Consider the following 22,296-nt stretch of genomic DNA (forward strand, 5'->3'; position numbering starts at 1 on the left):
CCTGAGGAACTGAGTTCGATTCCCACTTCAGGCACAGGCAGCTCCTTGTGACTCTGGGCAAGTCACTTGACCCTCCATTGCCCCATGTAAGCCGCATTGAGCCTGCCATGAGTGGGAAAGCGCGGGGTACAAATGTAACAAAAATAAAATAGATACTATTGGAGATTCTACATGGAATGTTGCACCTATTGGAGATTCTACATGGAATGTTGCTACTATTGGAGACTCTACATGGAATGTTGTTATTCCACTAGCAACATTCCATGTAGAAGGCTGCGCAGGCTTCTGTTTCTGTGAGTCTGACGTCCTGCACGTATGTGCAGGACGTCAGACTCACAAAAGCAGAAGCCTGCGCGGCCACATTGGTGATCTGCAAGGGCCGACTTCTACATGGAATGTTGCTAGTGGAATAGCAACATTCCATGTAGAATCTCAAATAGTAGCAACAGTGGAGGAGTGGCCTAGTGGTTAGGGTGGTGGACTTTGGTCCTGGGGAACTGAAGAACTGAGTTCGATGCCCACTTCAGGCACAGGCAGCTCCTTGTGACTCTGGGCAAGTCACTTGACCCTCCATTGCCCCATGTAAGCCGCATTGAGCCTGCCATGAGTGGGAAAGCGCGGGGTACAAATGTAACAAAAATAAAATAGATACTATTGGAGATTCTACATGGAATGTTGCTACTATTGGAGACTCTACATGGAATGTTGTTATTCCACTAGCAACATTCCATGTAGAAGGCTGCGCAGGCTTCTGTTTCTGTGAGTCTGACGTCCTGCAAAAGCAGAAGCCTGCGCGGCCACATTGGTGATCTGCAAGGGCCGACTTCTACATGGAATGTTGGAATCGCAACATTCCATGTAGAATCTCAAATAGTAGCAACAGTGGAGGAGTGGCCTAGTGGTTAGGATGGTGGACTTTTGTCCTGAGGAACTGAGTTTGATTCCCCGCTTCAGGCATAGGAGCGCCTTGTGACTCTGGGCAAGTCACTTAACCCTCCATTGCCCCATGTAAGCCACATTGAGCCTGCCATGAGTGGGAAAGCGCGGGGTAGAAATGTAACAACAATAACAACAATTCTGCCTATGTCTATACAGTTCAAGGACAGTTTACAACAATCGAGCTGGACCAGTCGATCCAGGAGTTAAAACAATCCAAACGACCAACATAAACTAAACATTAGATAAACCCGCCTTGCAAAAATAAAACTTTTAAATGTTTTCTAGATAAGATATTGAGTCCAAGACCTCAAAGACAATGGGAGCGGATTACAGCAATTGAGAGCTGGACCAATCGATCCAGGAGTTACAAAAAAAACAAAAAACCAATAATATAAACTAAACGTTAGACAAACTTGCCTTGTCCTATATAATAATTTGCACCTCCAACGTTCCATCGCTGTCTGGCTGCCTGGGTTCGTAACGTCTCATGACGTCAGCCAGCCTCCAGCGTTCCATTCCCCCTCACTGCCCTGTCCTTGTGTCAAAACATAATGATGTCAGAGGGCAGAACAGTGAGAGGGAAGGGAACGCTGGAGGCGAGCTGACGTCAGGATGTTACCAACGGAAGGGAAGCCAGCCAGGCCAACCAGAAAACGATGAGGTACAAAGGAAGAGAGAATCACGGCACATCGAGGGGAGAGCAGAGCAGAATCGATGGACATGGATGGGATGAGAGGACAGGGGAGAAGAGAATCGCGGGACACGGATGGGAGGGCAGGGAAGAGGAGAATCGCTGGACATGGAGGGCAGGGATGAGACAAAACAAATCGCTTACAAGAGAGCCTTTCTAGGGCCCGTTTCATTGTTGAGGAAACGGGCTGGGTTCCACTAGTTTCCTAGATAAGATATTGAGTACAAGACCTCAAAAGACAACAGAGGCGGATTCCACAAATTATCTAACTGGTATTGAATAGATAGTGTAAGATGCTTAATTGATTCTAAATTCTTAAACATTGGAAATCTTAGCTGAAAGAGATTTCTGGAAGGAGACCCTTTTAACAAGGATACTAAATTCAGCATATAATCAAAAATTTTCCCAGTAAGAATTTTAAAGGTGGTGATATGGATTTGCATTACAAGATGTATGAGAAGAGACTTGTGGACCTGAACGTGTATATCCTGGAGGAAAGGAGAAACAGGGGTGATTTGATACAGACGTCAAATATCTGAATGGTATTAATCCGCCAACAAACCTTTTCCGGAGATGGGAAGGTGGTAGAACTAAAACATGATATGAGATTGAAGGGGGCAGACTCAAGAAAAATGTCAGGAAGTATTTTTTCACGGAGAGAGTGGTGGATGCTTGGAATGCTCTCTCACGGGAGGTGGTGGAGAGGAAAACGGAATTCAAACATGTGTGGGATAAACATAAAGGAATCCTGTTCCGAGGGAATGGATCCTCAGAAGCTTAGCCGAGATTGGGTGGCAGAGCCGGTGGTGGGAGGCGGAGCTGGTGGTTGGGAGGCGGGGATAGTGCTGGGCAGACTTATACGGTCTGTGCCCTGAAAAAGACAGATACAAATCAAGGTAAGGTATACACAAAAAGTAGCACGTATGAGTTTATCTTGTTGGGCAGGTCTTTTTCTGCCGTCATCTACTATGTTACTATGATACATAATTTAAACTGGAATTCTCTCAGCAGTTGGTAACCAGTGAAGTTTAGAATAATAAGATTGAAGTTATTGAAATCGAGATAATACAAAGATCAGTCTAACAGCAGAATTCTGTACCAGTTGTAAACCATGAATAAGTGATTTAGAACAAATATAGCTAATGTAAGACTACAATAATCCATAGAAATGTGACGGCGGTTAAAGGCCCAATGGCCCATCCAGTCTAAAAGAAAAGTCCGTAAGCCATTATTAAAATGGACTTGGGGGAAATGTACTGCTTATTTCCAGGATAAGCAGCATAAATTGTATTGGGTTTTGCCAGGTACTTGTAACCTGGATTGGCCACTGTTGGAAACAGGATGCTGGGCTTGATAGATCTTCGGTCTGTCCCAGTATGGCAATACTTATGTTCTTACACCAAATTTTGATTTTGAATACAGCTGCTTAAAATGTGACACAGGAGGTTCACATCAGAAAAAATAGTCGGTGAGATGCTGATACAGATTAACCGTCCAGGACAGTATACAAGTGTGTCTTGTCCATTATTTCCCCTCCAGCTGCCTTTACCGTACCAGTGACATTGTTCTGTTCCAGGTCCTTGCCCCAGCGTTTACATTTTATCATTTTCCAGACCACCTGCAGTACTCCTGATTCTGCACTTAATTTGCCTTAATTCTGATAGAGCCTAGCTTGGTTGAGGCATGAACTCCTAAGGACAAGCATCTACTTTCAGGGTCATGAAGTTTAGTTGAGAAGAAATGTAGAATAAAGCTCCTCTGGTTTACCTAGTTAAGTCCTTGGCAATTGCAGAGAATGCCAGCTGATATCTTTCCCCTTTCTTCACAACTAGATTTCTTTGTGCTAATCCCATGCTTTCTTGTATTAGTGCTTTTTGTCTCTACCACCTTCCATTCATTCACCTTTTCCGTTTTGCCAGGTACTTGTAACCTGGATTGGCCACTGTTGGAAACAGGATGCTGGGCTTGATAGATCTTCGGTCTGTCCCAGTATGGCAATACTTATGTTCTTACACCAAATTTTGATTTTGAATACAGCTGCTTAAAATGTGACACAGGAGGTTCACATCAGAAAAAATAGTCGGTGAGATGCTGATACAGATTAACCGTCCAGGACAGTATACAAGTGTGTCTTGTCCATTATTTCCCCTCCAGCTGCCTTTACCGTACCAGTGACATTGTTCTGTTCCAGGTCCTTGCCCCAGCGTTTACATTTTATCATTTTCCAGACCACCTGCAGTACTCCTGATTCTGCACTTAATTTGCCTTAATTCTGATAGAGCCTAGCTTGGTTGAGGCATGAACTCCTAAGGACAAGCATCTACTTTCAGGGTCATGAAGTTTAGTTGAGAAGAAATGTAGAATAAAGCTCCTCTGGTTTACCTAGTTAAGTCCTTAGCAATTGCAGAGAATGCCAGCTGATATCTTTCCCCTTTCTTCACAACTAGATTTCTTTGTGCTAATCCCATGCTTTCTTGTATTAGTGCTTTTTGTCTCTACCACCTTCCATTCATTCACCTTTTCCGTGAAAAATGTGCTGATGTTCTCACGTATATCTTTTTTTCCCCCGTGGAACTTCATATTGTGACTTGTTGCAGAGCCTCGTTTGTATCTTTTGAGGTGCTTATGTCTCTCATAGCCCTTTGTTTCTCCTCTTCCTTGAATGTACACATTCAGATCTCGGTGTTGTTTCATATGACTCTTCTGTCTGTTTTTGGAAGCACAGCTTCCAGACTTGGACACAGTTACTCTAGGTGAGGTATTACCAGTTGGCTATACGGTTATCCTTTGCCTTCTGGCTCTGGTAGTGCATTACTAGACTGTATTCAATACCCTGAGGTTATGAAACATGATTTCTTTGAAGTGTCTTAAATCCCGTCGTGTTCTAGTCCCTTGAATTTGTGCAGCCCATCAGTATATTACACCTCAAATTCTTTCCCAAATACACAAGAGAATAACAAAACAGAGCACAAACTCCTAACCCGCAGAAATCCATACATAATCTGCCTTGCTCACCCCTCCTCCCAATTCTCTTGCTCTCTTTACAAATTCCTCCTCTGTCAAGAGCAGCCTTTAATTTCCCTTCTAATTAGCGATTTACAGTAGTTACCCTCCCATTTCTGGGAATTCTCACTGCTTGGACTTTCCAAGATCCTGCCTTTCCCTCTCTTCTGCTTCAATTCATCTTGCCTCTTCCATCTTGGCAAGCACAACTCCTAATCCCTCAGCATCTCCCGTTTATATTACCCTTCAGAGTACTTAATTGTAAAATGGTATAAATTGGAAATAGGTTTCACCAGATCAGCCTTCTTATGCACCTGCAATAATTGTTTCCGTTCTTTCCAGGACTCAGAATGTTTTGGGTGAGAAGGGTCGCCGTATCCGTGAGCTGACTGCTGTGGTTCAGAAGAGGTTTGGATTTCCTGAGGGCAGTGTAGAGGTGAGAAAGAAAGCAAGCAGGTTGCAGTCTTTATAGTTCCTGAAAGAATTTAATCACTTTATAACCCAAGGCTGGTGTGCTTTGCCTTCCTATATTTTCAGCTGATTCTGACCGGAAAGACAGGTGGGAAAATGTGGGATACAAATGTAAAAAATAAAATAAATAATTCTCTAGCTGGGGGAGTGTTTTTACTCCTGTTGGAGTAGGAGCTGAGTTTCTAGAGGCTGTCTACAGTATCACATTTTCTCTGATTTTTCACATCCTCATTGCTTAGTACTGGCTGTCTTCAAGTCTAGGCTTAAAGCCCACCTCTTTGCTACTGCTTTCCACTCCTAACCATGACTCTCTTACTCAACACCCTCACTTATCACCCCTACCACTGCAATTTCCCCACCCCTAGCTGTCTGTTCGTCTGTCCAATTTAGATTGTAAGCTCTGTTGAGTAGGGACTGTCTTTAGGGACTGTCTTTTCATGTTGATTTGTACAGCGCTGCGTAAGTCTAGTAGCGCTATAGAAATGTTTAATAGTAGTAGTAGTAGTATGAGCCAAGTATAGGACAGTCAAGCCATTGTGACATCACTGATGAGGTTGGCTCTTAGGCATTGGTGGACTGAAGCATTATGACATCACAATGTCAGCTCTGGTTAAATCACTGCAGCTCCTCAGTACCTTTCCGCTCTCATCTCTCCCTACACTCCTCCCCGTGAACTCCGTTCGCTGGGTAAATGTCTCCTGTGGTCCCCCTTCTCCCCCACTGCTAACTCCCGGCTCCGTTCCTTCTATCTCGCTGCTCCCTATGCCTGGAATAGACTCCCTGAGCCAGTACGTCAGGCTCAGTCTCTGGCTGTCTTCAAGTCTAGGCTTAAAGCCCACCTCTTTGCTACTGCTTTCCACTCCTAACCATGACTCTCTTACTCAACACCCTCACTTATCACCCCTACCACTGCAATTTCCCCACCCCTAGCTGTCTGTTCGTCTGTCCAATTTAGATTGTAAGCTCTGTTGAGTAGGGACTGTCTTTAGGGACTGTCTTTTCATGTTGATTTGTACAGCGCTGCGTAAGTCTAGTAGCGCTATAGAAATGTTTAATAGTAGTAGTAGTATGAGCCAAGTATAGGACAGTCAAGCCATTGTGACATCACTGATGAGGTTGGCTCTTAGGCATTGGTGGACTGAAGCATTATGACATCACAATGTCAGCTCTGGTTAAATCACTGCAGCTCCTCAGTACCTTTCCGCTCTCATCTCTCCCTACACTCCTCCCCGTGAACTCCGTTCGCTGGGTAAATGTCTCCTGTGGTCCCCCTTCTCCCCCACTGCTAACTCCCGGCTCCGTTCCTTCTATCTCGCTGCTCCCTATGCCTGGAATAGACTCCCTGAGCCAGTACGTCAGGCTCAGTCTCTGGCTGTCTTCAAGTCTAGGCTTAAAGCCCACCTCTTTGCTTCTGCTTTCCACTCCTAACCATGACTCTCTTACTCAACACCCTCACTTATCACCCCTACCACTGCAATTTCCCCACCCCTAGCTGTCTGTTCGTCTGTCCAATTTAGATTGTAAGCTCTGTTGAGTAGGGACTGTCTTTAGGGACTGTCTTTTCATGTTGATTTGTACAGCGCTGCGTAAGTCTAGTAGCGCTATAGAAATGTTTAATAGTAGTAGTAGTAGTTGACTTATTTTTCCTCATTTTATGAAAGAGTAGCTTTTGTCACCAGGCTAAGTTTGTTTCCCTGGCCAGGGGAAGGAGGTCTTTTTTTTTTTTTTTGTGCAAGATAATTGTAAACATTTTAGGTCAACAAGTGGCCCTTCCTTTAGTCATATACAGTTCTTCTATTATTACCAACTCTCAAATTATCTCATCACCTACTTTATACAGGCTTACAGGGTATTTTACTACTACTACTTAACATCTCTAGAGCGCTACTAGGGTTACGCAGCGCTGTACAATTTAACAAAGAGAGACAGTCCCTGCTCAAAGAGCTTACAATCTAATAGACAAGTGAACGGTCGGTCCGATAGGGGCAGTCAAATTGGGGCAGTCTGGATTCACTGAACGGTAAGGATTAGGAGCCGAACGCAGCATTGAAGAGGTGGGCTTTAAGCAAAGACTTGAAGATCGGCAGGGAGGGGGCTTGGCGTAAGGGCTCAGGAAGGTTGTTCCAAGCATAGGGTGAGGCGAGGCACAATGAGCGGAGCCTGGAGTTGGCGGTGGTGGAGAAGGGTACTGAGAGGAGGGATTTATCCTGTGAACGGAGGTTACGGGCATTTTAGGTCAACAAGTAGCCCTTTCTTTAGTCATATACAGTTCTTCTATTATTACCCAACTCTCAAATTATCTCATCACCTACTTTATACAGGCTTACAGGGTATTTTAGTTTCGGATCTATCAGATACCCATGTCGCCACCATTCAGGCTATAGTGTGAGCCAGGCACTTTTTATGGTGGGCATGTACTTCTCATTGATCCATATTTTTTAATATTATTAAACTTTTCATTCATTGTTTTAACTCAATCTATTAGTCAAATTTGCACTTAGCTTTAAATGCAGTATTGCTATATTCTTTTTCTATTTTTCTGCTTTAAAAATTAGTCATCTCGGAGACCTCTTAATCCGACATGAACACATGGTTCGCATTTAATGCTGTATCAAGGCATGTCTCAATCAAAGCTGGAAACAATTTAGTACACTATACATTCAGGAAATATGGCAGTTAAATTGGAAGTGGTACTGTACTTGCATGCACAAACTTTTTAAAATATACAGGCACATATCGCATTTAAAGCTGGGTTTTTTTTTTTGGGGGGGGGGGGGGCTGGTATAACATAATAGAGAATCCAATACATAATGACCAAATCAGACCGTGAGAGGGAGGGGGAAAGAATAAACAAAAATGTAATTGTCTCAGCTTGGATGTCATTTGACTTTGCATAAGAAAGAGGAGAGAGCCTTGTGCCAGAGTTCTACAGAATGTAAAACAGACTGGAGTGATTTGCATTACCCCTTGATGTGTTAGCATCTTCCCATTGGGAGTTTGAAGTCTCTTTTCCACGGCATCCCACATATCAATCCAGAGACTTGTGGTTATGCCCTTCTAACAGCAGATGGAGATAGAGAACTTCAGAGAGAGCCATTTGTGGTCATGTGCAGCCAGCTTCTCTTCAGTTTCCTCTCTATCTAGCAGGTGGAGGGTCATAACAGTGCAGCTCTGGATTGATCTGGCTGCTAGCCTGACCCACGGGTCCCTGTTGAGCCTGGATCGGGGTTGAGGTCCCAATGTTTTCTTTTTGGGGTCCCCCCCCAACGACTCCTTGGTTCCCAGGGTATCTGTAACCTGCTCTACTTGGCCTGAGCTTTTCTCTCCTGCCACTCTCATATAATTTTAAAAAAGGAAAGCCAGAAATCTAAGCTCCCAGCTACTGAGGCAAGTACTGCTGTATAGTTTGGAAAGGGGGAACCAAATGGAGGCGTGCTTACCAGCGCTGCAGTATCTGTGTGGGGGAGTCGTCTGTTACCGGCCTTGGTGTGCAGATGTTTGCGTCGTTGGAAGCCGCAAAGCACTGCTCACTGTGGGAGCCTTAGAGTGGCAGGCGGCAGATGTGATGTCTGTGTGCAGGTGCTCCTGAGTCTGAGCCGGCGATTGCAGGCAGCATGGAGGACCCGGACTTGATTTTTTTGCAGTAACCCCGGCCCTGATTCTGAAGCACCCTCATGTGGGCACCATTTTTTTCGGCTGTGGCGGTGGGAGAGGTGCAGTCTGTTCAGTTTTGGGGAGTTGGATCCTGAGCGGTCAGAGGGCCTGGGGCAACCGTCAGGCAGCCATGAAGCCCCTTTCTCCCTGGAATTTGTGTTTCTTATGTGCAAAGCCTCCTTATTAAAAAAGTCAGGGGACTCCAGGTCACAGAATGCCCCTCAGAAGTCCTTTTCCTCGCTTCCACTGCTTCAGGTGAAGCAGCCCAGTTGTGAGGACTTATGATGCCCCGATGGCGTTGTACACAGACAATCCCCTTGTACCCGAGGACCCCTCTCAAAGAAACGCAGAGCTTTTGGAAGAGGGAGAGCTCCCGACGGAAGAGGGAGATGATCCCACGGCAGCCCGTTCTGAAAGAATGAACTTCCCGCCCTGACTTATCATAGCGCTCAAGGTGTTGAATATTTCCTCCCCTGATGCTGCAGCTGGTCCGCTGCCTGCCCCCTCTATCATGTCAGAGACCAAGACGCCTGAGAAATCTTTTCACATCCATGAAGCTATGAAGGTCTTCATCTCAGCGCAATGGGATACACCGGATGTGGGATTGAGTATAGCGCAGGTGATTGCACATCTCTATGCCTTGCTGACGACGAGTTTGGAGCCCAACGGCTTCCCACAATAGACTAGTTGATCACAGCAGTGACGAAAAAGGCGGGACAGCCCTTAAGGAACCCCAGGACCGTAAGTTGGAGGCATCAAACTTGCGCATGAGGTGACGGTGTTAAGTCTCCAAGCATCTGTTTCCGGCTCTTACACAGCAAGGACCTGCCTTTCGTGGGTGAATAGACCTTCCTCGGGAGACGACCTCCTTGGGGATCTCCTGGCCCTGGACTGGCCTTTCTGGCGGATCTGCTTTATGATCTGTTACAGGCATCAGCCAAGGAGGTGTCCTCAAATGTGGCAGATGTGGCCTCAAAGTCGAGATTGTGAAAGCTTTGGATGATTCTAAGGGTCAGCGGTTGTCCAAAAGATCAAAGACCGGTTCTCGATCACGGCCTCCCCGCTCCTGTTTTCGGGCGGCAAGATGATACTGTCCAGGGTGCTCGGGGTCCTTTCAGAGACCTAGTTTCCAGCATAAGTCACCGTCCTTTCAGAGCGGGTGCTTGCCCTTAGCAAGAGGTTCACAATGATGGGGCCCTGGCTCATTCCCTACCAGTGGTAGGGGGTCTGTTGTCTCATTTTCTGGGGGAATGGGCCAGGGTAACTTCAGACGAATGGGTCTTGGAAATATTATGAGACGGGTACAAACTAGAGTTTGCCCGGCCCTTGGCAGATTTTTTTTTCTGGCGTCTCCATTCAAAGCAGCGACCAAGGTGGAGGTGGTGCAAGACACTGGCGGCATTGCTGCAGTTAGGGGCAGTGCTGTCTGTACCCCTGGAGGAGTGCGGCTAAGGTTATTGCTCCATTTACTTTGTGGTCCCCAAAAAGGGTGGGTCTTTTCGCCCTGTGCTAGACCTCAAGTCTGTCAACAAGGCCTTATGGGTTCAGCATTTCCAAATGGAAACGTTGAGGTCAGTCATTGCTGCGGTGCAACCAAGGGAGTTCATGACCGTGCTCGATCGGTTTGCGGTTCTCTGGCAACACCTGCAGTTCTAGGCTATGCCCTTCAGACTCGCTGCAATGCCCAGAACCTTTTCAAAGATCATGGTAGTTGTAGCGGCAGCACTTTGGAAGGAGGGAATTCAGGGTGCATCCCGGTATGGACGATTGGCTCATTCAGGCACCGTCCTACGAAGAGAGTTTAAAGGCCACAGACAGAGTGATCGGTCTACTTCAGTCCTTGGACTGGGTGATCAGTGTGCCAAAATGCCATCTGTCTCTGTCGCAGTCTCTGGAATACCTGGTGTGATTTTCGACACCCGGGCGAGGACAGTGTTGCGGCAGGCGGACTATGTACAGGTGTTAGGGTCTATGGCATTCATATTGGAATTAGTTCCATGGGCCAGGAGTCATGTGACCACTTCAGTTGTCCCTACTAGCTTGGTGGTCACCTCTGTCGGAGGATTACCAGGTCAGGGTTCTGTGGACGCCGCGGGCTAGATCGGTCATGCAGTGGTGGTTGAAGATGGAACACCTTCAAAAGGGGTTTCCCTTGGTGACGCCGGTCTGGGTGGTATTGATCATGGATGCTAGCCTCTCCTGCTGGGGGGGCTCTTGTTCTCTGGCGGAGGTGACTTGGTCCATAAACCGGTTGGAGTTACAGGCGATTCGTTTGGCACTCCAGGAGTTTGTGAACATCCTGTGCGGGTGCTGTCGGATAATGCAACAGCGGTAGCCTACGTGAACAGGCAAGGGGGGACAAAGAGGCAGAGCTCCTATGCCATTGGGCGGAGGTCCATCTGACCCTGCTTTCAGCAGTGCACATCGCAGGTTCGGCCAGTCTGCAGTTGGATTTCCTCAGTCGGCATCTCCTAGACCCGGGCGAATGGGAACTGTCGCCACTAACATTCCGGCTGATCATGGAACGCTGGGGGATTCCGGTGCTGGACCTTATGGCCAGCTTCAGTGCAAAGGTAGCCGGGTTCTTCAGCAGGGGAAGGGAGTTTGGCTCAGAGGGCATAGATGCCCTGCTCCAAGGTTGGCCCCCTGGGTTAGCTGTATCTGTTTCCTCTGTGGCCCATGATGGGGCGGATTGCGAGGCATCCCAGAAGGGTAATAATTAGTAGCACTAGATTGGCCTCTGCGCCCCTGGTAAGTGGACCTAATCAGGCTGCGGGTGGATCGCCCACTATGTCCAGCTCGGGAAGGTCTACTATGCTAGGGGCCCTCTTGGATGGCGGATCCCTTCCCCTTTGGTCTTACGGCATGACTCTTGACAGGGCTCTTCTGAGAAAGAAAGGTTATCCTGACAGTTGTGACAACCATTCTGCAGGCCAGAAAATTCCCTACTTCTCTAGCTTATGCGAGGGTCTGGCGCATGTTTGAAGCGTGGTGTTCGTCCTCAGGCATCCTTGCCATTTTGGCTTCGGTCTCTGTTGTTATGGCTTTTCTGCAGGAGGGTCTGGAGAAGTCACTCTCCCTTAATACGTTGAATGTACAAGTGGCGGTACTGGTCTGTTTTTGAGGCCACCTGCAAGGCTCCTTGTTAGCTGCACACCTGAATATCATTCGCTTTCTGTGAGGAGTGAACCATTTGAATCCACCTCATCTACTGATTTTTACCATCTTGGAATTTGAACCTCATTTTGCAGGCCATGTAGCAGCCGCCCTTTGAACCTCTGGATCACATATCGTTGAAGGATTTCACTCTGAAGACGGTTTTCAAGGTAGCTGTAGCGTCGGCGTGCTGAGTGTCGGAGCTTCAGGCTTTATCGTGCAGGGAGCCATTTCTCCGTCTTACAGAGGTGTGCATTTGTATTCGGACGGTGCCTTCTTTTTTGCCCAAGGTGGTGTCCTGTTTCCACCTGAACCAGTGCCTGGTGTTACTGGCATTTCGCCAGGAGGACTATCCCACCGAGTACCTGACACAATGGTGTCTGGATGTTTGTCACGTCCTTATGCGTTACCTGAAGGTCACTAATGACTTCTGCTGGTTGGATCATCTATTTGTGCGTCATATTGGGCAGAAAAAAAGGCCACTATGTGGGCCTCGGTGCATTCTTTCACTAGAAATTACAGATTGGTAGCTTGTCAGGATGCCGCGTTCAACACTTCGGTGCTTTCAGATGGGGTGGATTTGGTCTGCCCGACTTGAGGACTGGTTTGGTACATCCCACAAGTCTCTGGATTGATCTGTGGGACACCATGGAAGGAAAAATGAGTTCCTACCTGATAGTTTTCTTTCCATTAGTCCCAACAGATCAGTCCAGAGGCCTTCCCTTTTTGAGTACGATTTGCTGTTCGGTTGTTTGTGTCGCATTCAGGTGTGGTGTTGCAGGAGTTCTAGCACTTGTTTACCTTCTCTCTTTAAAAAAAAAACAAACTTTTATTGGAAGAATTTTCTGTAGGTACTCCACAGTATAATTCAGTATCCACTACAGTGGTGTTCATCTACCGTCCGCTTGAGCGGTCGAGGTCCTAAATTTAATTCTCAGAGGCAGGAGAGTGTTTGGTGCAGATGGTTTTCTGGATTTCCACTGCTTTGGTATCGGCAATACTGAAGAGATTTCTCTTTGTCTCCATCTGCTGATAGAGGGACATAACCACAAGTCCCCAGATTGATCTGTTGGGACTAATGTAAAGAAAATGATCAGGTAAGAACTAATTTTACCATTTGTAACGGGGGGAGGTAATATAGCCTATGACAGATTTCACTTTTTGACAGGCTGTTTTAATGACCTGTCAGTTGTTTTGATGACATGCCACGTTATGTTCCCATCCCTGTTGGTTTGATACATGTCATGAGCAGTTTGGAGTAAAGCTTTGGTTACAGTTCTTCATTTCTTTGTAGCTCTATGCTGAGAAGGTGGCCACAAGAGGACTCTGTGCCATTGCCCAGGCAGAATCTCTGCGTTACAAGCTTCTCGGGGGTCTAGCAGTGCGCCGGTAAGTCCTTGCAAGAGTGTGCATGAACTTAAAAGCAATATATTTTAAAACGTAGATACTGTGCATCTGTGAGAGTTTAGTATGCCGCCAAAGGTAAGTCCTCTTGTCCTGAGGTTGTCATTTCTTTGGACACTAGAGCAGTGGTGTAATTTGGCTGATGTGAACGGGCCAAAGGAGTAATTTTTTCACTCCTACCAATGGTATGTAAAAGTATCTGTGGATTAAATAAAAGGTCTCAAACCTGAAAGCAAGAAGCTAGTGTATAGATTTTCATGGATTGTTTTTATAATTTGTTACAATAGTCTTGTTCCCCCTCTCTCCCTCAGAGCATTTTAGGCTTTTGAACAGAGGGGGAAATACTGAGTACCCTGGCATCCAGCATTCTTAATAGCTGGTGCCCACATCTGTCCTGGCTCGCAGGGGGAGGCTGTAGTGTATTGCCACTGGTCATGCACAGAACAGGAAGGCTGCCAAAAAAGCTGGAGGGAGAGAAGGGGGGGGGGGGGGAGGCAAGGGAACAGCCGTGAAACTAACAGGCAGCAAGTATGTTTGAACCAAATTGGTGAAATGTTTAAGGTGTGCAGTTTTTTTTTTTTGCCATAAAGTCAGGTATCCAGGATAGGGTTCAAGATGGGCTTGGACAGGTTCCTTGAGGAAAAATCCCAAAATTAGCAGTGTACTGCAGTTAGATTAGCATAAAACTTCGTTTTGTTAACAGCATAGGTAATCAATAGAAATAAAACATGTAAAAAAATAAGATAATACTTTTTTTATTGGACATAACTTAATACATTTCTTGATTAGCTTTCGAAGGTTTCCCTTCTTCGAAAGCTCATCAAGGAATGTATTAAGTTATGTCCAATAAAAAAGGTGTCGTTTTATTTTGTTTATTTCTAATGAATACCTTTAAAAGTGGACTAACACAGCTACCACACCTCTCTACTCGAGATGGAAGTTCAACAGCATAACAATATTAAAATGACCAAACGTAAGCATAAATACAATCAATGAAGTAAAGTTGGAAATAGCAAATTGAAATTTAGTAATGGAGTTAACACAAAACATTATCAGATATATTCACGTTTAACAGCACTGTAGAGCAATAATATAGAAATATCAGTACTATACAAATATACCATAATAAACAGCCTATTATTGAATGGGTCTGTTGGTGGGAGGAGGAACGTTCCTCATTTTCCTACAGTACAAAACACCACTATGGACAAGAGTGCCATGGAGAACAAAGAGGTGGGCTGCAGGGGCTGCCAGAATGAAATAGATGGTCAAAAAGAAACAAAACAGGAGAAACGGCAAGAAAAACATAGTTGTGGCATTGTAACAGTGCAGATGTTTTCTTTGTGTGGGAGGGGACATTTTTTTTCTCCTTTCGTAGGGTGTTTGAATTTCTGTGAAAGTATCTGATTGTCATTTTAAAAGTCATTTGAAAGTGCATAAAAATAAATCAAATATTTTTAAAATGGGAAGTTGTCATTGAATCAGTGTGAAATGAGCAGAAGAAACTACTTTTCCAATAGCCATTAAGATAACTCAGTTCATTCAGCAGGCCTGGATGTGACCTGATGTGCTGTGCAGCGTTTGTTTTAGGTTAGGATCCATTGTGAGTAAGTTTGTGTGAAAGAAACGCTAAGAAGCTTGTTCCCTAATCCTTTGAAATCTGCCTTTTCTAGAGCCTGTTATGGTGTTCTCCGTTTCATTATGGAGAGCGGTGCCAAGGGATGTGAAGTTGTTGTCTCCGGCAAACTCCGAGGCCAGAGAGCCAAATCCATGAAGTTTGTGGACGGTCTGATGATCCACAGTGGAGACCCTGTCAACTACTACGTTGATACTGCAGTGCGCCATGTCCTCCTTAGGCAGGGTGAGTCCTTGGAGAAGGTGTGCCGATAATTCCATTCAGATAGGAGCATGTGATGTGGAGCAGCCCCATCTACTGGCACTAACAGGCCGCTGTAATCCCAAGTTTAGGAAGCTTCTTGCAGATTCTGCATACGAGTTTCTCCACTCATGGTTTTGTCTCCCTATGCAGAGAGGAGTGCAGTGCACAAGGAAACTGCATAGTATTACAAAACATCTCTCTATATAAAAGGCAACCCCAACGTTCTGAAGCCTCCACGGAAGTTGAGGCGCCCGAGATATCCGGTGTGCCCTGGAGTGTCTGCACCGCCCTCGCGTCAAAACGTCATGACGTCGAGGGCGGAGCTATGACACTCGAGGGCCGAAACGGAAACTGTGGCGAACAAGGCAAGTACCTCGGAGGGAGGGGGCCCCTTGCTAGCGCCCGTTTCATTGCGTTCTGAAACGGGCATTTTTTTCCTAGTTGGCTATAAAGCCCAGATGCAAAGACACACGACCCAAAGGTTTAATGTTAGATTTTCCAACACTGGGGATTTAAATCTGAGGGCAGTCCGCATTAAGTTTTATGCCAATTTCTTTTAATGTGTCGGCATAAACTACCCACAACTTTTTAAAAAATCTTACTGAAGGTGGTACTTGTACAATCTAACGAATTAAAAACAAAGCACAGGAATGAAGAGCTGAGGTCACGCTACTGACTGTGGGTTGTGACTACTGCCAGTGAAGGCAGGGTTAAGTAACATGGTGTAGAACAGCAAACACACCAAGAACACAAAACCACATAAATCTTCAAATTAATTTGTTGTTGCGCACAGTGGGGGTTACTCTTCCTAAAAGCCTGACGTGGCTACATTTTGCCAAGAAAGGCTGCTTTGGGGGTAGTCTATGAAAGGATGAACAATTATTAAAAAAAAAAAAAGACAAAAACATCACATTAAGAACACGTATGAAATAAAAATGAACAAATTACTTAGAAATGACAAACTGATAAATCAATTTAAAATTGTAGCTAACAACCCATGAAATCATAATATAAATATCAAATGAATAAATGAAAATCACATCATAAAAATAACAGAGGGTAAAAACAGCACTTCTAAAATAAATACATTCAAAACTTAAGAGAATTCATTCAAGAAGCACAAACAATTAAAAACTGTAGGTGGCACTGCTTACTGACGGGCAAAACCTCAAAGTAAGAGAGTACGAATAACCTTCCAAATAAGGTAAAAAAAAAAAGACTCCAAAGAGGGAAACAGAGGTCAGTCTTTCTTTTTTTTTTTTTTGGGGGGGGGGGGGGGACATTATTTGGAAAGCTATTCATATTACCCTACTTTGCTGTTTTGTCTGTTGGACTTGTGTAAGGGTGCATCCTCTTTTGTTGGGTCCCTCCAAGAAAGCACAGCAAAGTAATGGCAATCTGTACTGCTAGTGGGACTTAAATGCACATTCTAAGAGGTGAAAGGTCAAAAGTGACTACAAAAGGCAAATAAAATCCTCAGAAGTTGCCAAAGCAATATGATCTGGCTAAAATGTCAGGCATGAATGATTCACTTTAAAAAAAAAAAAAAAATCACGTTTAGAAGGGCAGTGCCACAAAGAAAATCAGGGAGTATCACAGAAACTTGAGCATCCAATCAAATCTGATGTCTCAAGGTCTTGCAAATTAAATTGCAATTTAAAGGGCTAAAAAAAATTAACACTATACATTTCAGGGATGTCATTCGCCTAGGAACTAGAGAGCTGCACAGGAATAGGGTTAGGGTTCCCGCAGGGATCGCAGGTCCACGGAACTTCCTTAGGAATGGATGCAGGTTTTGTGGGGGTTCCCGTGGAAGTGTAGTGCCAGGCCAGCCTACGTATCCTTTCCTCGTGTTTCTCTGCCAGCTTAGTAATTATAATAGCAGTAAAAAAAATTAATGGATACTGAAATCCCCATAAGCACTGAGAGGGGAAGTTGTCAACATGGGCTACTGTTAAGTTTGGTTATTTTAGTACAGAGATTCCAGTGGGGGCGGGTGCAGCTCTCCACTAGGAACTGCATGGAGATCACATAGCACACAGTGTGTGAGCTGACAGGACAGCTGTGTACAACAGTCGATTTGAAGAATTGTGCTTTTGTGTTCGTGATCTGTTACGGAATGCGCAGCTTCAAGTGACTATTCTGTTGTGTAGTGTATCTAGAGTCAGGTTTGGAGAAAAGCCAAGTTCTGATCCCTTCAGTGATGACACGATGACGAGTCAGAATGGCTGGGTTGTGCTGAAGGCGTTTAACCTCCTCAGTGCCACGTTCTGTGGTTCTGGCTTGGTTGCCTTAGCAAAGACCTGACCTTGTCATTGAATGATTTAGAGGCATTTGTCTGAGAAGGGACATGAAGAACTTGCCTTTTAAGGGTGTGCAGCCCACACATTTTATTTACCATGTTTGAGAATTTTTGTGGCTTTTTTTTTTTTTTTTTTTTTTTAGCTTCCTGTTTTAAGGACAGTGTCAAAAATCATGTACTCTGGAGGAAGTGACGTCACGGACCTGAATGGCTGCCTAGAGAGCTAGCTCCGTTGCCACCCTCCGTAACTGAGCAATAATAGCGTTCCTTTGCTTGTTTGACGAACTAAATTAGGTACTGCAGCGTTCCTTGTGGTGTGTGGAATCTAACGCGACATTCCCCGCTGAAATACATGGCGGCGTCTCGGAGGGAGAGTGAACATACGTTGGAGAAGCCGGCGCTCCGGACCACGCGGCGCCATGTGCTCTCGTCGGCACCCGCCTCACATTCTGACTCGGACTCCGCTCCATCCCTGTGCGAATCGGGAAAATCAACCGGTAAGCGGGGGTTGCCCAAAGACTTAACGCGTTTTCTAATGGAGATCCGCAAGGAAATCAAAGCGTCAAAGGAGGAAATCCTAGAAAAGATGGACGGGCTGAGCGTAGACCTCCGGGAGATGGGAGGCCGCGTGGAAGAATTGGAGGTGCGGGTAGATGAGAACGCGGAAAAACTGATCGAGACTGAAACCCGTCTTTCGAAAATACTCACCTCCTATGCCGAAATGCAGCTTAAATTGGACGATTTAGAAAACCGAGGGCGTCGTAACAACTTGCGTTTTCGTGGAGTCCCGGAGGTGGGGGACCATGAGGATGTTGGCGCCATAGTAAAGCTGCTATGTAGCAAGTTGATAGACACTCTAGATATCACATTTGAGCGCGCACACAGAGCATTGGGGAGACGGACAGACAATAGACCACGGGACATTGTGGTTTGCTTCACCTCCTTCACCGCAAAGGAACAGTTGCTACAGAAAGCGCGCCAAGTACAGCACATTGAGTATAATGATGCACAAATTAAAGTCTTTCAGGATTTGTCTGCTCACACCTTGTCCCTGAGGAAAGTGATGAAACCAGCACTGGAAGTATTAACAAAGAATAAAATCCCCTACAGATGGGCTTTTCCATTTGCCCTTTGCTTCACAACAGGTGGACATATGTACCGAACCCGGACCCTGGAAGAAGTGTGGAAGATCCTACGAACCGAGGGACTGGTGTCCACAGAAGGCCCACCAACTGAACTGGATCCGACCACGCGAGCTAAGCTGCAGAGATGGCAGAGAGTCCAAGGCAAGGGGAAAAAGGCACGAACAGGCACCTGAAGTTGTAAAATGAACTTGTGCTGTGCGTTGCAGTGGAGAGTCATGTCAATTTGTATTTGTTAAGTATGCCTATATAAGTAAGAGTGCTGGGAATGGGATAACTTGAACGATGTTAAAGTAGTATTGGAAATAGATGAACCACTCCCACAGGGGCGAAAAGTTTTATAACATTGAGGAGGGATTATAGCGTAAAAAGCAGGGATATGAAGGGATGGGGGAGGGGGCCTTGGGTAGCTGTTTGGGTTAATGGGTTCTTCCTTCTGTATTCCTAGTCGAGGGACTAAAAACCTCGCTAGTGGTTTCCTGGGAAGGGGGAGATGGGAGGGAGGGAGTATAGGGGGGGAGGGGGAAGATTGTTCATTAGGGAGAGAATGTACTATGAAGTATAGAATGGGGGATCAAGAACTAAACTACTTGGGGAGAATCCGGAGAAGGGGCAAGAAGGGTCAGATACCAGAAGGTTTGAATGTTCCTCATACACTGTTTCATAGGGATGATTTACTGAACAAGTTTAATGTCTGACTTTAAGATACTTACTTACAATGTAAAAGGGCTTAATTCCCCATACAAACGCCATGCCCTTCAGCGTGAGTTACGCTTAATGTGCCCGAAGGTGGTGTTTTTACAGGAAACGCATATGTTACCAAAGCATGAGGGGTTATTGGCATCTAAAATGTATCCAGGGGTATACTGTGCTTCTGATGTTAAAGGGGGGAAAAAAAGAGGAGTTGCTATTTTGTTTCATAAAGATATCCAGGTACGGGTTCTCCACCTGAGGAGAGACGTGGCGGGGCGATATCTCTTTTTGCATGTGCAGCTTGAGAGGGAGGAGTTTACTTTGGCCAATATATACGCCCCTAACGAAAACCAGGAGGGGTTTTTCAGACAACTTCATAGGGAATTGCAATCGTTTTCCCGGGGGAGGGTATTCATGGCAGGAGACTTCAATGCAACCATGCAACCTGGTCTGGACAGGTCAGCATCTCCTACTAAAGCTGATTACAACATTTCCCAAGCTTTGCGGAACTTAGTAGAAGAAATGGGTCTGTGTGATTGGTGGCGAATGTGTCACCCGAGGGGGCGAGATTATACTTTTTACTCCCAAGCGCACCTGTCCTATTCGAGACTAGACTATGTCTTTCTGGACAGAACCCTCTCGGAGGGGGGGGGGGGAATCCGCTATTGGCCATATTACAATCTCAGACCATGCTCCGGCGTGGGTTGTGGTTCCTTCGTTAGAGGGAGAGCGAAGAGAATGCAGGTGGTCATTTAATAATTGCCTGTTGCAGGATCCTCAGATTGTAGCGGATTTCCTTCCGGTCCTGAAGGAATATTTCGAAATAAATATGGACTCGGGGCCAGCTTTGAGTACTGTGTGGGACGCCTTTAAGGCGGTGGCACGAGGATATTTTATTAAGTGTGCCAGTCACAGAAATAGGATACACAGAGAGCGCTTGTTGAAATGTATGGATCTCATTGGGGACCTTGAGTCCAAATATAGGGCGTCGGGTAGGGTGGCTGATTACCGTAAGTTACAGGATGTGAGATTGGAACTGACTGCGCTGCATGAGGAAAGCTTGAAGTTTGTGCATGCGCGATTGAAACAGGTGTATTATGAAGGGACTAATAAGCCAGGGAGATTGTTGGCACGGAAATTGAGAAAGATGAGAGCTGACAGACATGTTATGCGAGTGAAAGCTGAGAATGGTACAATGCTGTATAAATCTGCCCAAATTAGAGATCGTTTTGCTCAGTTCTATGAGTCTCTGTATAGAGAAGATGCTGCCGTACAGGTTGGGGGGATAGACCAATATCTAGCAGATAGAGGGCTGGCTGTATTATCCGAACAGCAGAAAAAAGAACTGGATGACCCAGTGCAACTAAAAGAAGTATTGCAGGTTATTAGGGACTTACCAACGGGAAAGACGCCAGGCCTGGATGGCTTTACTAATTAGTTCTTCAAGAAATTTGCGCGAGAGTTGGCGCCCTGCTTAACATTGGTCATTAACTCAGTTAGAGAAGGACAGGCGCTGCCTAGAACTATGTTAGAAGCCTGGGTGGCAGTAATACCTAAACCTCAGAAAGATGGAACGGACTGTGCTTCCTACCGCCCTATATCAATTTTAAATACGGATGTTAAAATCCTGGCAAAAGTCCTTGCCAATCGGCTGGGGAGGTTCTTACCTATCTTGATTCACCCAGACCAAGTGGGATTTGTGCCAAAGAGACAGGCCATGGATAATGTGCGCAGAACCCTGGACTTGATGCATTGGGCTCGGTCGAGGGCCTGTCCGTTGGTCTTGTTGGGGCTGGATGCGGAGAAGGCCTTCGATCGAGTCCATTGGGGATTCCTGGATAAGGTCCTGCACAGGCTCGGGATAGGGCCCCTGTTTAGAGCTTGGACCCAATCGCTTTATACAAGACCGCAGGCATGTGTTAGGATTAACGGAGGGAACTCGGAGATGTTCTCGCTGGGGAGGGGCACCCGACAGGGATGCCCGCTGTCCCCAATGTTGTTTGCCTTGACAATGGAGCCACTGGCTGCTGCAATCCGGGAGAATGTGAATGTAACAGGGGTGGAGGTGAAGGGGCAGGAGTACAAAATCGCATTGTTTGCGGACGATGTGTTATTGTCGTTAACAAACCCATTAACCTCATTGCCTAACTTACTAAAGGAAATTGAGAAATACTCGCGGGTCTCAGGCTATAAGCTTAACGCTAATAAGTCAGAAGGACTGGTGGTGGGAGTGTCGCCACGAGTGTATGAGGCCTTGCAGGCGTCATTTGTCTTTAAATGGTCAACTAGATCTATACAATACCTGGGGGTACAGATCCCTGCAGACCAGTCGGAATTGTTTTCAGCTAATTACCCGATATTGCAAAAAGAGATCTATAGAGATTTGGGCAGATGGTCCCTCATTGGACTCTCCTGGCTGGGCCGAATAGCGGCAATTAAGATGAACGTCTTGCCTCGGCTAATGTATCTTTTTCAGGTCCATCCCTTGAAGGTACCCCGGGCTTATCTGTCTAATTTACAGGACCGTCTGATGCGGTTTATTTGGAATCAAAAGAGACCCCGCTTGGCACGGGCAATTCTCTATAGGAATAAAAATCAGGGAGGTTTAGCAGTGCCGAATCTGTGTTGGTATTATTGGGCGGCACAGGCTAGATCAGCGGTAGAGTGGTTCAGGGGGGAAGATCATAAGCTTTGGGTACAATTGGAACAATCCATGGTGGGATCCCGTAAGTTGGGTAATTTGATGTGGCTACCCAACAAGTATAGAGGGCGGGTTGAGTGCTTTCCACCGGCGGTACAAGCCACTTTTTATTATTGGGATCGGATGTTTATTGATCGGCAACCGCCTGTTTCGGGCCTGGCGCCCATAGTTGACAACCCGTTGTTCGAGCCGAGTGTGGGGAACCCCGTGCTGGTACGCTGGGCTGAAGCCGGACTAGATATGATGGGCCAATTGCATGTA

General features: G+C 45.9%; 1 protein-coding gene and 1 non-coding gene across 2 annotated transcripts in view; both read left to right on the top strand.

The window, feature by feature from the left end:
• The window catches only part of RPS3 (ribosomal protein S3), a 28,198-nt gene that overhangs the window by 2,577 nt on the left and 3,325 nt on the right, over positions 1 to 22,296 (top strand). Inside the window, exons 3-5 of the mRNA XM_030200037.1 lie at positions 4,976 to 5,069; positions 13,209 to 13,303; positions 14,992 to 15,179. Of these exons, the coding sequence (XP_030055897.1) occupies positions 4,976 to 5,069; positions 13,209 to 13,303; positions 14,992 to 15,179 (377 nt within the window). The remainder of the gene's footprint in view (positions 1 to 4,975; positions 5,070 to 13,208; positions 13,304 to 14,991; positions 15,180 to 22,296) is intronic.
• Positions 17,393 to 17,544, top strand: LOC115469804. The gene has a single exon (XR_003942069.1). It is a non-coding gene; the product is annotated as a small nucleolar RNA SNORD15 (small nucleolar RNA).

Source organism: Microcaecilia unicolor, chromosome 4 (assembly GCF_901765095.1).
Source record: "Microcaecilia unicolor chromosome 4, aMicUni1.1, whole genome shotgun sequence".
Lineage (NCBI taxonomy): Eukaryota > Metazoa > Chordata > Amphibia > Gymnophiona > Siphonopidae > Microcaecilia > Microcaecilia unicolor.